Raw genomic sequence first — 19,033 nt, 5'->3', positions numbered from 1 at the left:
TGCCTCTCGATTATTTAGTGAGCACTTAATCAGTATCTTATTATATGTCAGTTTTAGCAGTAAAAAATGTCTACTAGAACTTAGTACATCAGTCATAGTGGTTGTAAGGTCTCCAAACAATGTAGAAATGATATTTCTTGACTGCCTCTCGATTATTTAGTGAGCACTTAATCAGTATCTTATTTTATGTCAGTTTTAGCAGTAAAAAATGTCTACTAGAACTTAGTACATCAGTCGTAGTGATTTTAAGGTCTCCAAACACAATAAAAATGATATTTCCCGACTGTCTCCCGATTATTTTGTGAGCACTTAATCACTATCTTATTTTATGTCAGTTTTAGCAGTAAAAAATGTCTACTAGAACTTAGTACATCAGGCATAGTGACTGTAAGGTCTCCAAACAATGTAGAAATGATATTTCTCGACTGCCTCCCGATTATTTAGTGAGCACTTAATCAGTATCTTATTTTATGTCAGTTTTAGCAGTAAAAAATGTCTACTAGAACTTAGTACATCAGTCATAGTGATTTTAAGGTCTCCAAACACAATAAAAATGATATTTCCCGACTGTCTCCCGATTATTTTGTGAGCACTTAATCAGTAACTTATTTTATGTCAGTTTTAGCAGTAAAAAATGTCTACTAGAACTTAGTACATCAGTCATAGTGGTTGTAAGGTCTCCAAACAATGTAGAAATGATATTTCTTGACTGCCTCTCGATTATTTAGTGAGCACTTAATCAGTATCTTATTATATGTCAGTTTTAGCAGTAAAAAATGTCTACTAGAACTTAGTACATCAGTCATAGTGGTTGTAAGGTCTCCAAACAATGTAGAAATGATATTTCTTGACTGCCTCTCGATTATTTAGTGAGCACTTAATCAGTATCTTATTTTATGTCAGTTTTAGCAGTAAAAAATGTCTACTAGAACTTAGTACATCAGTCGTAGTGATTTTAAGGTCTCCAAACACAATAAAAATGATATTTCCCGACTGTCTCCCGATTATTTTGTGAGCACTTAATCAGTATCTTATTTTATGTCAGTTTTAGCAGTAAAAAATGTCTACTAGAACTTAGTACATCAGGCATAGTGACTGTAAGGTCTCCAAACAATGTAGAAATGATATTTCTCGACTGCCTCCCGATTATTTAGTGAGCACTTAATCAGTATCTTATTTTATGTCAGTTTTAGCAGTAAAAAATGTCCACTAGAACTTAGTACATCAGTCATAGTGATTTTAAGGTCTCCTAACACAATAAAAATGATATTTCCCGACTGTCTCCCGATTATTTTGTGAGCACTTAATCAGTATCTTATTTTATGTCAGTTTTAGCAGTAAAAAATGTCTACTAGAACTTAGTACATCAGTCATAGTGGTTTTAAGGTCTTCAAACACAATAAAAATGATATTTCCCGACTGCCTCCCGATTATTTAGTGAGCATTTAATCAGTATCTTATTTTATGTCAGTTTTAGCAGTAAAAAACGTCTACTAGAACTTAGTACATCAGTCATAGTAGTTTTAAGGTCTTCAAACACAATAAAAATGATATTTCCCGACTGTCTCCCGATTATTTTGTGAGCACTTAATCAGTATCTTATTTTATGTCAGTTTTAGCAGTAAAAAATGTCTACTAGAACTTAGTACATCAGTCATAGTGATTTTAAGGTCTCCAAACACAATAAAAATGATATTTCCCGACTGCCTCCCGGTTATTTAGTGAGCACTTAATCAGTATCTTATTTTATATCAGTTTTAGCAGTAAAAAATGTCTACTAGAACTTAGTACATCAGTCATAGTGGTTGTAAGGTCTCCAAACAATGTAGAAATGATATTTCTTGACTGTTTTCTGATAATTTAGTGAGCACTTAATCAGCACCTCATTCTCTAACAGTTTCGAAGATAAGAAATCATCACCCGGATGTATTGCATACCTCATGACAGCTCTATGGCTTTTATCACCCATAAATTCATTTTATATTTTGTCCTTTTTATAGTATTATCAGGTACCCTGAATTTTTCTCCCGTTCGCATATGATTTTCGTCAAATAAATTTTCCACCAGCACCTAATTAGCACCTAATGTTTCTGCTTAGTTGATATCTGATTGAGTATCGATTTTAATTTTAGATACGTGATTTTTAGATTCGTTATCTCACAGAAATTAACTCGTCCATTAATTATTCGGGCACCTTCACGATATTGACTCTTTAGCACCGAATAAGCACCATATTTTATTACTTCAACAATTAATGTATTGTAATTATTTTCATTGCGTTGCTAGTATCACGTTTTCTTAGCATCGCAACTTTAAGTATGCCGTTACCATGAAAATTACAGAGCACCTAAAAAACAACTAATTTTGGCATTTTCTTAATGCAATTTTTCGACTTCGCGATGCTGGCGAGACGGAGCCGAGTTGTTGTACACTTCACCCTACAATAATTTACCAAATATCCTTGGTTCATCTTTGTTTCATTTATTTTTTGTGTTGAACAATTGGAATTCGTTAATGTTTCTGAATTATAGTTGCACAATACTTAAGTAGTAGCACAATCAACAAAAGTACCTGAACTGAAAATATCAATCTTATAATGTTCTCTTATTCAAGAAAAGTTTTATATTGATGATTTATCTAAAAAGTACCTTTTGGTTTATTACTACCGGAATAGTAATCCGACAAATCAAGAGATTCTGACATGTCTTTATCAAATGAATCTAACAGCATCCCAACACTTCCCAAATCTTGATCGAGTCCAGGTGCAGTAGGAAAAATTTTGTTAAAATTATCCACAGTGATCCTAAAATATAAAATAGACAATTAGATATCCACAATTTGGTTTTAGCTTGAAATATTTTTAAAATCATGTACGAGTAATAAATCCTTTTCAGCTATAATAAATAATTTTTAGCCAAAGTTAGAACCAGTCGTCTAGATAAGACGACGCGACGGTTATTCATTTTTTTATTTGGTTACAGTATGCACTTAAATTTTTGCAACATGTTTTCTTGGTAATACTTACTTTTAAAACAATTTTATACTCTCTTTGAAAGTGAAAAATGATTTTCATCTCTCCAATTTCAATCAAACCTTCTGAAAATACAGAAGGCAAAGACAAAAATTAATTTACCATTTTGAAACTATTTTTAAAAAAATCTAAGCTATTCAACATGAAGATTTATAACAAAAACATAATTCAGATACTACAGCCAAGTTGTTTTGAACATCTATCAATTAATTTTTGAACAAACAAAATTAATTTGCATCCCTACTGTCCTTCCTATTGAGTATAGAAGGATGACGTTAATTTTTTTCAAGAGACAGTTACGAATTATCTATATATTATAATATTGAGGGAGTTTTATAACGATAAATTAACTCCTATATAAAATTTGTCATTTAAAGATGACTGTTTTGTCATTTTGACAGCGATAAAATAGGTGCATCGATTTTTATAACCGATAAAAATGCATGTTTCTCTTAAGCGTCTACATCACTTTGATGTCTTCTCTGTCAGTTATTTAAGTATTGTTGATAATTGATACTGAAACAATACAACATGCGTTGTTTTAGGGAAGTTTCGACTCAACAAATAACAAAAAATATAGAAAAAGCAAACCCATCCACAAAAAATACTAAAGCGTCAATATGGAGATAATTTATGGAGTGTTTTGTCAAGTACGAAATTACGAACTATCTAAAATAATTCCATTACAAAAAGTAGACTGAGGGCTATACATTGTTTCAAGAGGTCTATGGGGACAATTATCTATCTCGTGCGGGTGTTTTTGAGTGACGTAAGCGCTTTAGTGACGGCCTTGAGAGCACTGAAGATGATCAGCGCCCAGATCGCCCTGTGACTGTTTCAATTCCGGAGACAGTGACCAAAATCAACCAAATTGTGCGTTTATAACGTCGAATGAGTATCCGGATGATTGCCGATGCTGTAAACGCCGATAAAGAAACGGTTAGAAAAATTTTACACGAAGAATTACACATGACAAAAGTGTGTGCGAAGTTGGTGCCAAAAAATCTGACTCCTGACCAAAAGCTCTTACGTCAACTGGACTGCTCAGATTTCCTTGATAGGTTAGAAAAATATCCTGATGAAAAACGTTATTACTTATTATGGAACGTGGATTTTTCAATACGATGTTGAAACAAAGCGACAATCGATGCATTGGAAGACGACTGAATTGCTCAGAATCTATAAAGTGAAGATGTCCAAATCAAAATTCAAGGCAATTTTGATCGTTTTTTTCGACATTAACGGCATCGTGATGACTGAATGGGTTCCAGAGGATCAGACTGTCAACCAGATTTACTATTTGTCAGTTTTGGCAGCACTGCGAGAACGAGTTTTTAAAAAATGGTACGAGTAGTGAAGGACAACGCACCTGCCCATAACGCGCTATCTGTGAAGCACTCCAGTGCTCGAACACCCGCCATACTCAACAGATTTGGCACCGTGCGATTTTTTTTTGTTTCCGAAGATGAAATCTGCTTTTAAAGGGACCCGATTTGAGTCGAGGGAAGCGTTGAAGCAATAAACGGCAGAGCTCCTAAAGGCATTCACCAAAGAAGACTTCCAGCACTGCTTCGATCAATGGAAACAACGTATGGAAAGGTGTGTGTCGATAGGAGGTGAGTATATTGAAGAGAGCATTCGAATGTAGTATAATTTTTATAATAAAACCTTTTTTCGTAACCAATCTCGTTATTTAATAGCCAGACCTCGTATTAAAGATTGGTCATTAATTTATCTTGACAAAAAACACTCGAGATTTTCTTTTAAGGATAAATTTCTTAACTCGAAATTTTTCCATCAGTAATTTTGTTCGAAAAACTGATATTTGGCAAAATTGCGAGGCCTTCGGTCAGTTTTTCTCGTAAAATTACTAATTGGCAAAATTATTTAGTTAAAAAAAGAAAGAAACCTCATACAAGGTACTAAAGACAATTAGGTATGAGCTCCACCGAATTAGCACATTTTGATTTGTTGACATTTTGAATGCGTAGTCTTTAAGAATTGCCCTTTTATAAGTATATTATAAAGAGGACCAAGAATATAGGAACTCTTTAAGGATGAAATATCCTATTCTACATAAAAGTATAGCTGTACCTGAAATTTAATGAAAATAGTGTTAGTTGTTTAATTTTGGATTACGATGTTATTGCCATGCTTAATAAAAAGAAAGAAATTGTGGAAATTGTCCATGTGCCAAAAATTGTCTTGATCCTATAGAAGTTATTACTCTAAAAATCTACGGGTTATATTCATAAATGGGCACCAGTCAGGTTTTCAACTCCATCAAAATAATCGTCCGATCTAAAACCTAAATTAAAGAAAGATAAACCCAGAAGATAATTTAAATTAAATAATATAATTTTGCCAGACAATAAAAAGAGAAAAATTACCGTGCTGTATCGGTTAAATGTCATGAATTAACAAAAAACTATAAAAGAAATGACTGGCAGAGACATTTTCAACATCGTACAACTTAACCAGTATACCATAATTGAATTCAATATTTTTAGAAGTTCAAACAAATCATTCACCCTATCTGAGCTAAATTGTTTTTGAAATGAACAAATTATTAAAAAATACCCAACCGATAGAATAATTAGAAACCTCCAAGACATTTATGTTTTTTTTACATATCTGTCAATAAAGATACACCATGACGCTATTTTGAATATTCTACTAAATAGAAAAGGATTATGTAACTAATTTGGCCTATGTAATAAATATTTGACACTCTTCTACAAAGATAAGACGCGGTTTATTTATTTAATTTTTGTTCACTGTATGTGTAACAATATTTTTCAATTTATCTCTAATGCTTGAGATATATGAGGCTTGAGGATAATTTAGTAAACTAGTAAATTGTATTGGATTGAAACGCGCTAGTGCAGTTTAAACGAAGTCAATACTATAGCAGTGATTAAGGTAACAGTATGCCCATTGTGAAAACGAAATGTATACAAAAATTATTCCTCCCTACGGTACGGTTGTACCGTATTTGCAAAACTGGTACTTTGGACACTTTATTCTTTTCAAAATATACGGTTTTCCGCCAGAGTATACGCGATCATAGTTCAATAGCTAATCGCCTCCCAGGATCGGAGGGGGGAGGTGTAACTAGCTCAAAAAATAGAGCACTTCCTTTCTTGAGACGGTAGCTTACTAGGTTTTCTTTCTAGCTTATTAGTTTAGAGCCTCTTCTTCCTGCTCCATTTTAGGCAGATCGCCTGTTCATTCTTCGCAGCATGCCTATTGTCTCAATTGATGGTAAGATTATCACTCCATCTTTTTCGTGGCTTTCCATACTTCTTCTCTCCATTGGTGAGTTGTCTCGTGCTATCCTTACTATTCTTTCCTCGCTCATTCTACTTATGTTTATATTTTCCACTATGCATTTTTGCCTTATGTCGTCGATACGTTCCCTGCCCGGGAACGTTTTTCCAATAATTTTTCGTAGGACTTTCATTTCGCTTGTTTCCAGGAGCCTTTTTGTTTTTGCAGTAGCAGGCCAAGTTTCTGTTGTGTACGTCTGTATGGGCCTAATTACAGTTTTGTAGGTTCTTGACTTGGCCTCAATACTTATGAATTTGTTTTTCCATATAGTGTCTTGCTGCTTTTATTGTTTGCTGCCTCACCTCTGTCTCAATATCACCATATCCGGATACTTCTATACCCATATATTTGAATTTCATTTCTTGCTGGATTATTTTTTCGTCTACGATCAGCTTGCAACCAGCAGAAGAGAATCTGGTATACAACAAACCAAAGTTTATATTGCTAGCTCAATAACTAGCCAAATATCAAAGGTTTTAATTTAATTAAGTATGTATAGTATATACCATGATGCTTTGTGAATAAACTAGACACAAATAAAACTTAAAAACGGGCTGTTAGATAATAATAATAATAGTTCCGAAACAATAATTAATTAATAAACAATTCTTTATAGTACCTTTAACACTTTAAAAAATTGAAAACTGGAGAATAAAATGGAAACAAATACAGTAACAATTAGTCTCTAATTACATGGCGGCCGGTACCATGTGAGCTAATGGAAAATGGTGCCATTTATTGTCTCCACTATAATTTTTTTTATTAATTATATGATTTGAAAAATGTTGACTGTCTGTAATCTGTATATCTGTAATCAGTTTGTCAATACATTCTTTTTGATTTTAATCCCTCTGTTAATTACTAATTGGTAAAGAGGACTTCACCATAGTTTTGAAAATAGCTGGGTTTCTCCTTTAAGAATACTTAAAGGTTAAAATATTTTTTGAAATTACTTCTGTTTTCAAGTAATCACGTTTATTGTGCGACTAATTTTGAGAGTGAACAAACTATGTTTCTAAAAAGTTTAATGGATCAATTATGCCAGAAATTTTTCGAATTTAAAAAAATTATAATAAAAGAACTAAATATAATCCACATACAATTTTTCATTTTATTTGTAATATACATCTGGGAAATTCATTTCTTAAAAAGAACATCATTCAGATGTGCACCATCGCGCTGCAAACATTCCTCGAATATAGATCTCAAATTGGTAAAACCTCGATGGCACATTGCGCGGGGATTAGCTGCTATTTCTTCTCGGAAGTTGCTCTTCAACTGATTAAGCGTGGTTGGGTTATTGGAGTAGACTCTACTTTTCAGGTATCCCCACATAAAAAATTCGGTGGTGTTAGGTCCGGACTTCTAGGCGGCCATGCAATGTCACCTCGAAGAGGAGGAGAAGATTATAGGCTTCAAATTGTTGCAGTTGCGGAAAGAAAAAATCCCTTAACATGGCTATGTATCGTTCAGAAGTTACAGGGACGGATTGTCCCTGTTGATTTTAAAAGAGATAGGGTTCAATAATTCCGTGCGCTGATATGGCCGCCCAAACGGTTACTTTGGAGTTTCGAGGTTTTGCGCGTGGGTTCTCTGCAGCCCAGTAACAGCAATTCTGTCTATTAACGTGCCCATTTAAGTGAAAATGGGCTTCGTCGGGGAACAGAATATTGTTAAAATTCTGAAAGCGTTCCAACATTATTCCAACAAAAGCTCGTCTTAAAATCATTTGGCTTAATTTCTACATAACTTGAATTTTATACAGGTGTAATTTCAGATTTTTCGACAAAATACGACGCAAAGATGTTGGATGCCACAAGTTCGGCTGATCGCTTTCGAGTCGATAGATCAGGATTACTTTGAACTGAAGCTCTAACTTGTTGAATTGTGTCTTCTGTTTTTATTGATCTTGGGCGTCCCGTAGGCTTCTGATTGAGCATCGTATCAATAGGTTGGAACTTTCTGACCTACGATCGAATCACACTTTCCCTCGGACACTGATTTATTTCATGTAATTCAAACTTGTGTCGAAACAAACGCCGAAGAATAGCGCACGAATCGCCATTTTTGTAATAACGTTTAATGCAAAATGCACGTTGCGCTCCGGTGAAGTGATTCATGGCGACTAAATTTCTGAGAACCGAGCAACTCATCCCCACCACCTGCGCCGCTCCCACTCGTAACGTTCAAGCGCAAGAGAGTTTGTAAAATCTTACGCCTTTCTGGCCCACCCTGTATATTTCAAACTCATTTTTAACAAACAATCGCAGAACTGATAGCTAATTATCTAATATATTTTGTACAAACTGAAAATGGGTGTTCAGTTGATGATGCGTTTTTTTCATTCATTTGCATTCATAAAGAATGTAATTTCTGGATCAGTCAAAAAGCGTGAAAAAAATTGCCGAAAGTTCGTTCAAGAAAATCCTTTTTGTATCTAATTAAAAGGAGTGTAGTATTATTATCAGTGATGAAGAGTAATAGTGAAGAAAGTTTAACCTGCACACCAGAAGATGTTGAATCGGCAATTGCAGCGACTATGAATCTTTTCCCCGAGAAATCCGGGGGACAGTATTTAAAGGAATACAATTTGTTTATGGAGTGTCGTACTGAAAAAGGCACAAACAGCTTTATAGAAAGAGTGTTACTAGCTTACTTGGAAACTAAATCCAAAATGTGTCTTCAATACTTTGGTTGACTTATTCACAACCCTGATGGTAAATAACGAAGTAGAATCAGTAAATACTCGATACTTATTGGATGTTTGACACATAAATCAGTTTGCTATAGACCCAAAAAATCTAAAACATTTTGCCGTAAAGAAATTGATAAGTTTCTGTTGCAAGCTCCAAACGATCCTTATCAAAGTCTACGGACGTAGAAAAAAATTTGTATGTAACTCGTGAGTAAAGTAACTTTTTTTTCACTCGTAGGAATTGCCGCACTCGGTCAAACCGTCGTAATCGTGAAGAAAAGTATTACTTCACTCACTTGTTGCATAAATAACTATTAGAACTGAAAACTTGCATATATCTATGAATATATCGACTTCAGTAAAAAACAATTTGAGATTTGAACGATCACGTTTTTAGAATGGAAACGAAAAACACAAACGACTGCAGTATAAAACTGGTTATATAATATTGTATGCGTGGGATCATGGACTACTGGGTATTTCGTTGGATCGACATTAAAAGCGGAAACTTAACCAAAGAATACTATGGGACTGTAACTGTAGCCTAAATGTCAAGCATCAAGTGCGTCCACAAACCCATTAGATTGTTGGATAAACTTATAGTAAAATAATTTACTATCTTCAGGTATAATACTTAAAATCGAATATCCGTCCTAATATTTCTTCTGAATATGGTTTATGAGAAAAACAATCTACATAATGAAGCAAAATCGCCACTAGTTAAGATTTTTTCCCAAGTGGCATATGTTATACCTAGTTTTATGTCTCCCGAACTAATATTTACGAATTTATGCTTCTCTGGAACTGTCAATAATAATCTTTAAAAGACATTTCTAATGGATATATCAGCTGTACTTAGATATTTTCAGAATAAATTCAATTATCAATTCTTTTCGATAACCCGACTTCTTTTTTGATTATGGAATTGGAGATTTAAAAGCAATCAATGAAAAACTTTATAAAATCAAATAACAGAATAAATATGGGTCAATGCAGTCAACATTTTTTGTTGTTGTAATCAACCATCTATATTGGATACAAAATGCTTTTGTTTGTCGCTACTATTTTGGTGAAGTGTAGCTTCAGGATGTTTGAAATTGTTTGTTGGGAAAGACTTTCTTCACAATACACGCAAAAATAAATGTAACCGGATTTAGAATCACAATTCTTACAATATCATATATTTGATGGATTCCAAAAAATGTACAACCTTTCTTGTGGATAATGGTTTACCTCCTGACTTGTTGAGTTTAAGATATAAGACACAATAGAACAGATCTTTTCTATGCGATCCATATTACAGTGTTGAAGAAAAACCATGCATTTCATGTTTTTCATAGCTTATTAATGTGAGTAAAAACTAGAGTTTTAATAGTTTCATCTGACGACTAATACTCTACTTCAGTGAATTGACGGACCTGTTCCATTAAAAGAAATAATTTAATCATTTAAATATAGTACGGATTCTTCACGTCACTTAATACTGAAATGAGCCTAGCCTAACCTAACCTAACCTAACCAATCTCAATATTTATTTCATTATCTACAATTTTCGAATAATGTGGTATTATAATAATGTGGGGACATACTTGTCCCCGAAATAATTCAATAATTGGTACATCAGTATCAGTTTCTTATCAAGTAAGTACTCAATCATCATTTTATTGATGGTCCGACAAAATTCTGTGTTTACTAATAGTAGAGGATCCGTAATAAGATCGTCCTTCACTAGTGTGCCAACCAGATAAGAATAATATTTTATCAAATAAAATAAGTTTGTGAATAAAATTTAATAAGGCAACCCTTTAAAAAATTTTCATGGTTATAATTAATTAAAATTATAAAAAATTAATATTTTTCAAAATTTCGCCGGCGTGCCTGCCAAATAAAACAAATTCCAGTAAAAAGTTTATAATATACACAACATGCAACACCACAGTAGCATACTTTTCTCTGGTCCCTAATACCTGGCAACTTCGTTCAAAGACGTAAATTGATATAAGTAACTGCACTTTTATGTCAACCAATCGCAATTAATTTTAAAATGAAAATAATTTAATTACAAACAGCGGAGTATAAGGTTGCGTGTGAAAATTTATTCATAGATACAAGTTGTAAGACTTTGAAACTGAAAAAATGGAGCGGGCAGAACTATTAGACAGAGAGACATTGCGCGTAGAATTCCCTGCTATAGAGAAGGACAAAGTACTACAGAAGAGAGTGCGCAGTTTTTAGACTCATAGTAATGACAAGGATGAATGAATTTACTAGAGAGTGATATTTTGAAGGAGATAAGATGATTTTTTTGTAATTTTAGTAAAAAAGCTTTTGAAAACCTCAGTATGTGTCAAAACGAAAAATGTATTTAAAACAAACAAAAGAAAAAACAGACAATATTTTTCAAAAAAATTTTTAATTCATGTTTAGCAGGAAAATAAAAAATTTTTTATTCAATAATAAATACATTAAAATAAGTAACATTACTAAACAGTAATAAATAATTTTTATTCAGGATCAGAGTCACCGGAAGTTGTATCGTTTTCTAAATCAGGGGAAGCTTCGTCGTTGTCTTTTTCTGTCATTTCAATAATATCATTTATTTTCAAAGGTGTTTGGTCTCCAGCAAATCCTTTTGGTTTAAAATATCCATCTAGGATCCAACCACAATTTTCAGGGTTTAATTTCACACAATTTGGGTCAGTTGCATGTAAATTTTTTTATTTGAGTGATTCCCAGCATGGTGGTATTGTATTCGAGTCAAAACTTTAAACTTTTTTGAGATAATTTTCATTATCTTCTTTCGCAGAAAAACTTTAAAATATTAGATACCTTGCGTCATTTACTTTGTTACAGTTTTTAATACCGTACATGGCCGAGGTAAATTCTTGAATGACATCCATTGTTTCGTCAATAAAAATGTCAGCTTCATCAATTAATGAAGCAAAACATTTTTGATACGTTTTATTCTTCGAAAATAGCTTGAATGGCCTTAATTCTCCTTTTATTATAAAAAGCAGCGGTGTAATCAGAACCAGTGTATGCATGGAAAGCAGGTAGACCTAGACACAGGTCGGATCCTAATTTTGATGCCAATTCTGTACAATTTAAGCAATTAAAGTCATTACTTTTTTTTTGTCAATGAACTTACAAGCCAAATTTGACAGTTCTGAATTTTATGTATGTTACCGAGTAAAATTATAAATTGAGTCTTTGGTTAAATTGACGTCAGCATATTTAAAACCTTTTAACCGCCGGAATGATAATTTTATAGAACAATTTTCGAATGACTTGTCGTTAAAAAGAATAATTGAGTCAGTTTTTTTGTCATTTTTAATTTATTTTCACAATACACGACGTGTTTACCAACAGATAACCCAAAACATTGGTCTATAGTAGTAAAGCTGCGCACTCTCTTATGGCTTACGGCGCCTGTGCTCACAGCTGTAGTACTTTGTCCTTCTCTATAGCAGGGAATTCTACGCGCAATGTCTCTCTGTCTAATAGTTCTGCCCGCTCCATTTTTTCAGTTTCAAAGTCTTACAACTTGTATCTATGAATAAATTTTCACACGCAACCTTATACTCCGCTGTTTGTAATTAAATTATTTTCATTTTAAAATTAATTGCGATTGGTTGACATAAAAGTGAGGTTACTTATATCAATTTACGTCTTTGAACGAAGTTGCCAGGTATTCGGGACCAGAGAAAAGTATGCTACTGTGGTGTTACATGTTGTGTATATTATAAACTTTTTACTGGAATTTGTTTTATTTGACAGGCACGCCGGCGAAATTTTGAAAAATATTAATTTTTTATAATTTTAATTAATTATAACCATGAAAATTTTTTAAAGGGTTGCCTTATTAAATTATATTCAGAAACTTATTTTATTTGATAAAATATTATTCTTATCTGGTTGGCACACTAGTGAAGGACGATCTTATTACGGATCCTCTACTATAAGTGAATAGTTATTTACGTTATAAGTCCTAGAAGTGATTTAGTACGGACGAGGCGACGAAGGAGCCGAGTCAAGAATATCTAATCGAGTACCGTAATAATAACTGCACGGACGTATATCGTAATATGTTTTTTTCTCATAGTGTTTTCGGTTTTAAATAAAAAACAAAATTATATTAAAATATCTCACATTTGACAATTTTACTGAAAAATAGCTCCTCCGATTATCCTCTTATTTAAAAAAATAAAAATTAACGAAGTCACTAAGGTAACATTGTAAACAAAGGCAGACATATTGAATTTTGGATTGGGAAAATTCATGAGTACTGTAAAGTACAAGGATACCGTAAAGTGCCATTTTCCCGACTCAAATTAATACTGTAAAGTCGAGTTTACAGTACAGTATGAAAAAAAATAATTCTTTGTCACCTTTAATACGTACCACAACTCAGATGACTCATTGAATTCATAGTTATTAACCAAGTGAAAAGGCAAGAGAAACTATTATATAACCTGTGAGTGTATTTTTAAAAATAAATATTCAACAAGTACTAGTACTCGTTCTGCTTATAAGCTGCAATGCTGTTTGCTAATTCGCATTCATTTGAAATGAAGATTTTATGCCATACTTAAACAATAAAAATTCTTTCCCAGATCATACGTGGTGTCCAACAAGCAGCCCAGGAAAGCACATATGCGCTATCAGTTGTGTCCTTTTTTCCAATTCTCCGGGAGCAAATTAAAGAAAGAAAACATCACAGAAAATCAATTAAGCAGCTGGCTCCCTAAACAGTCTTGGGGGACATGCTCCTCCCAAATCAACAATATCGGCGCCTAGGGTACATCCCCCTTAATAATCAGAAGCTACCATGCTGGCAACAACTGGAATTTTTCGCACAAAATCCACCACAAATGTAAATACCTCTTCAGCCTCAACAACCTTCTTAATAACAACAGTTTCAACTGATTTATCAAAATTTTCACGCTACAAGTTCCCCATACCAATTGACATTAAAATTCCAGTAGTCAAAACTCTGGAAATCATGTCCTTAAACCACCCATACTTAACATTCGTCCCCATTCGCAAAATAATGTAACAGATGTAAACCTTAGTGATATAAAAAAAGCATTCTTAGCAACGAAGAAACACCCACCAAGCTCCAAAACCGATACGGCCATTTATCTAACATGAATGAAGGAGAACGAACTCAGACAAAGCAAGAGCACAGAAACCACCTCCTATTTTTATATAGTGTGTTAAAAATTTCAATGAAATGTATTACAGCAAAACCCTACCTAATTAAACTGTTAAGATCTCAGCTGACACAGTAGAAACCTACAGAAAATTGATGAGACATCTTAACGAAGAAAACGTAGTTCACCACACATATCAAATAAAGGAGGAACATGCATACAGAATCGTCATAAGACATCTTCACTACTCTATACCACCCGAGGATATCAAAGCTGAATTGGAAAACGCAGGTCACAAAGTGCGCAATGTAATGAATGTTGGACATAGAGATACGAAGAATCCAACAATTACTATGTACCACTAAGATAACTGCAAAAAGCAAGCAAACCCCTACAAGACACCTCATCCTACAGACCTATCAGTTTGTTGCTAACAGTAAGCAAAGTTCTCGGACGGTTCCTAATAAAAAGGATAAACACGGATAATGATCCTATGGTGTTAATACCTAATCATCAATTTGGATTTCGGGAACACCATTCTACAACCCAACAAGTTTACGGGTTAATAAATGAAATCTGCAAGGGTCTTGAAGACAAAAAGTATTGTAACGCGGTATTCCTAGACATCTATCTGGCCTTCGATAAGGTGTTGCACCGAGGTCTACTCTTTAAATTAAAAAACTGTCTTTTAAGTATTACTATCTTCTTCTCAAATCATACTTATCGAATGGAACCTTTTCTGTAAAATTCTCAGACCATTTCTTTCCTATTAAATTTTGAGTCCCCAAGGTAGTCTCTTAGACCTACTGCTATACCAGTGACCAACAACACTAAAATGGCTACATTCGCTGATGATGTAACCGTTTTAGCTACAAACGACGACCCACTAACAACTAATGAAAATTTCCTTTTGGTTACTGTTTGAGCTTTTCTGTAATTACCTCATTTCTTACTCTATCCATACTCGTCTTATCCTATTATTTTCCTTTTCTGTAAGATTCTCAGAACAGAAATTTAATTTCCTGTTAAATCTGGAGTCCCCCAAGGTAGTGTCTTAGGGCCACTACTTTTCTTTTTATATACATCAAATATACCAGTGACCAACAACACTAAAATGGCTTCATTCGCCGATGATGTAGCCGTTTTATCTACAAACGACGATCCACTAACAGCTACTGAAGATTTCCAATTAATTGGTTACTGTTTGAGCTTTTCTGTAATTACCTTTTTTCCTACCCTATCCATACTCGTTTTATTCTATTATTTTCCTTTTCTTTAAGATTCTCAGACCAGAAATCTAATTTCTTTCTTGTTAAATCCGGAGTCCCCCAAGGTAGTATCTTAGGGCCACTGCTATACCAGTGACCAACAACACTAAAATGGCTACATTCGCCGATGATGTAGCCGTTTTATCTACAAACGACGATCCACTAACAGCTACTGAAGATTTCCAATTAATTGGTTACTGTTTGAGCTTTTCTGTAATTACCTTTTTTCCTACCCTATCCATACTCGTTTTATTCTATTATTTTCCTTTTCTTTAAGATTCTCAGACCAGAAATCTAATTTCTTTCTTGTTAAATTCGGAGTCCCCCAAGGTAGTGTCTTAGGGCCACTACTTTTCTTTTTATATACATCAAATATACCAGTAACCAACAACACTAAAATGGCTTCATTCGCTGATGATGTAGCCGATTTAGCTACAAACGACGATCCACTAACAGCTACTGAAGATTTCCAATTAATTGGTTACTGTTTGAGCTTTTCTGTAATTATCTTATTTCTTACCCTATCCATACTCGTTCCTTAGTTGCTTCATATTTGCTGCTATTATTCTACTCAGTGTCTTTTTGTTCATTACCCAGGTTTAACTTCTATATATTACTGTTATCAGGTTATAGGTATGTCTTATTCTATATATTTTCTCAGGTACTCTTAATTTAATCACTATCATCTTTTGAGAATTTTTTGAATTTTACTCTCATAAATAAATACAATGTATTGAGAATTCTAATATTTCAAATTTTTTTTTGGTACTTGTTTGTTACAAATATATTAGTCGCTACTCGGGAAACGTTTTGTCATTTAATTATTGAAACAGTTCACTAATGATTCAGAGAAGAATTTTTTATTGTTTCAAAATAACAATGTTCCATAACTATTTTCTTTGTTACAAGGCACATCAAAATTTTATTATAGTTTATTCAAACTTCCCAATGGTAATGTGAGAACCAAACCATATTTTATTTGAATTAAAATTACTCTCCGGCAAAATGTTTCTTTTTAAAAATGTTACAATCCAAATATATGAATTAGAAGATCACTTATCTTATGGTATAGTTACAAATATGAACGATTTACAGTTGCAATTTTTATTTTATACTTGATTCTGTTACTAGAATTTTCAGAATTTTAAAGTCAAAAGTTTTTTTACTATTCTATGATTTATTGATGTTGTTTTATTTGATATATTTGTTGTGTTACTGACTTTTATCCAAATATTGAGATATTTTTGTCCTTTGTTAACAGTATTACAATCACTACTAAATAGTCCATTGAACTGTTACAATTTAAGGACCGAATATTGCAATTTTTAGACGACGCAATTTTATTTTTTGACATGTGTGGGGGTCAATAGAAGCTTAATCTCAAGTTTATGGGGTCACCACTCTTGCCCCGGCCAGCATGTTGGAAAAAGGGGTGCAAACACTTTTGTTGGCGATATCTCGGAAACTATGCGTCTTCAAAAAATTCGTGAAGACATAATTTGCTGCCAATTGTTTTGCCCACAAATATGTTTATATAACTTGTTGCTCTAAACTTAAAATTAAAGAAATTATGAGTAAAAAAGTGAGAAAATTTTTATAAATTTTCTTTTTTACTCTATAAATTTTTTTATATATTTTACCAAAAAATTACCTCAGACCAATCTTGTAGATGATCTTTTGAGAAAAGTTTTTCTCTGTAATTTTTTTTAATGTCATTCATTTAAAACGCTGTTACAGCGCTCCAAAATTTACCGGGTTCGTCAATGCTCATGAGTCAAAACAAAATGTTTAAGTTATTTTTGATTTTTTTGAATGTAAATATATTGTTAAAAAATTTTTGTTAAATTCGTACAACTTTATTTATACATTCCTAACTGTTTTCTTTACCATAGACCTTACCACATTTAACTTACCTAATGTTAAGCAGGTAAAAAAGGTCTAAGTTACTGTTTGAGGACAAATGAACTTCTGCTTGCTACGCCTATTATTATTATACATAGGCTCAGCTGTTTCTTCTACCTCATTTTATTTTCTTAGTTGTGCTACATATTTTGCCACGTGTAGACTTATTGAAAATGGTGGATATTATTTTCAATTTAATCAATGAAACTGCGAGTTTTGTTTCATTTAATTTATCATCGCTGCCTCCAACACAAGATGTAGCTCGTTTTCACAGTCTCCGAGTATATCACCAGGTCCAGTTGTGGCTCGAAAAATATCAAAATCCCGAAGATTGGGGTTGGAAACAGCATGCAAACATTTGGATGCCAATACCTAGTCCGAGGTAATTTTTTGGTAAAATATAAAAAAAAGTTATTGAGCAAAAAAGAGAATTTTTATAAAAATTTTCTTACTTTGTTTCTTATAACTTCTTTAATTTTAAATTTAGGGCAAAAAGTTATATAAACATATTTGTGCGCAAAACAATTTGCAACAAATTAAGTCTTCACGAATTTTTTGTAAGACGCAGTTTTTGAGATATAACATGACGGCCGGGGGCAAGGGTGGCGACTCCACAAACTGAAGGTTAAGCTAAATTTAAAATTAAACAAGTTATAAGCAAAAACTTGTGGTAATTTTAATAAAAATATTTTTTGATCTATAACTTTTTTTATACATTTTAGAAAAAAAATACCTCAGATCAATTTTGTAGATGATCTTTTGAGAAAAATTTTTGTCTGTATTTTTTAAAATTTTATTCATTTAAAACGCTGTTACAGCGCTCTAGTTAACCGGGTTCGTCAATACTCATGAGAATCCGGTCAAAACGAAATGTTTGACTTATTTTTGATTTTTTTATGATAAATATATTCTTACACATTTTTTTTTGCTTATATCTTCTTTAATTTTAAATTTAGGGCAGAAAATTATACAAACATATTTGTGGGCAAAACAATTTGCAACAAATTATGTCTTTACGAATTTTTTGTTTCCGAGATATTGCGGCCGGAGGACAATGGTGGTGACTCCACAAACTGGAGGTTAAGCTTCTATTGACCCCCCACACGTATTCTAGAAATAAAATTGCGTCCTCTAAAAAATGCAAAGCTCATGTAACATTTCAATGGACTAAGAAGAGTTTAGTCTTTCTCTAATTTAATTTTGATTTAATACATTTTGATATTAAATATCTTTTTTGTTTATTCATTGATTTATAATACTCTTTCATTTTTTACAATAATAGTTTAAATTCAAGACCTAGTAATTTTATAGCTATATCTAACCTAACTGACATTCATTGATCTAGTTGTAAAGATAGAATACTAGATAGAACAGGACTAAGTTTCTGAAAATCATGCTTTTTTTTATTATTGTTGATTTCATATAGTATGAAATTAAGAAAGTTGATAATAATGAAGTTTTTTGCCGATAGAAACATCTCTAATAGCTCAAAAATACGAGAAAAGCATAGACTCAACTCGTCAGGACAGAGTATCGATATGAGTATCTAATCCGAACTGAGGACAACAATAGTCAGCGCTGCTATTTGGTACACGCACTATGTATATGTATAATAAGTGGCACCATCGTTATATTTAACGGCAGGTACGACAGG

General features: G+C 32.9%; 1 protein-coding gene across 21 annotated transcripts in view; it reads right to left on the bottom strand.

Annotated features, from left to right (window-relative positions):
* LOC130446066 (inositol hexakisphosphate and diphosphoinositol-pentakisphosphate kinase 2) overlaps positions 1 to 19,033 on the bottom strand; it is a 163,028-nt gene that overhangs the window by 29,880 nt on the left and 114,115 nt on the right. For all 21 annotated transcript variants that reach the window (XM_056782097.1, XM_056782092.1, XM_056782093.1 and 18 more), the window contains one exon: positions 2,649 to 2,803. In XM_056782097.1, the coding sequence (XP_056638075.1) occupies positions 2,649 to 2,803 (155 nt within the window). The remainder of the gene's footprint in view (positions 1 to 2,648; positions 2,804 to 19,033) is intronic.

This window comes from Diorhabda sublineata, chromosome 6, assembly GCF_026230105.1.
Source record: "Diorhabda sublineata isolate icDioSubl1.1 chromosome 6, icDioSubl1.1, whole genome shotgun sequence".
In the NCBI taxonomy this organism is placed as follows: domain Eukaryota; kingdom Metazoa; phylum Arthropoda; class Insecta; order Coleoptera; family Chrysomelidae; genus Diorhabda; species Diorhabda sublineata.
Note: the sequence above shows the minus strand (reverse complement) of the source record. Positions and strands in the feature narration are given on the sequence as shown.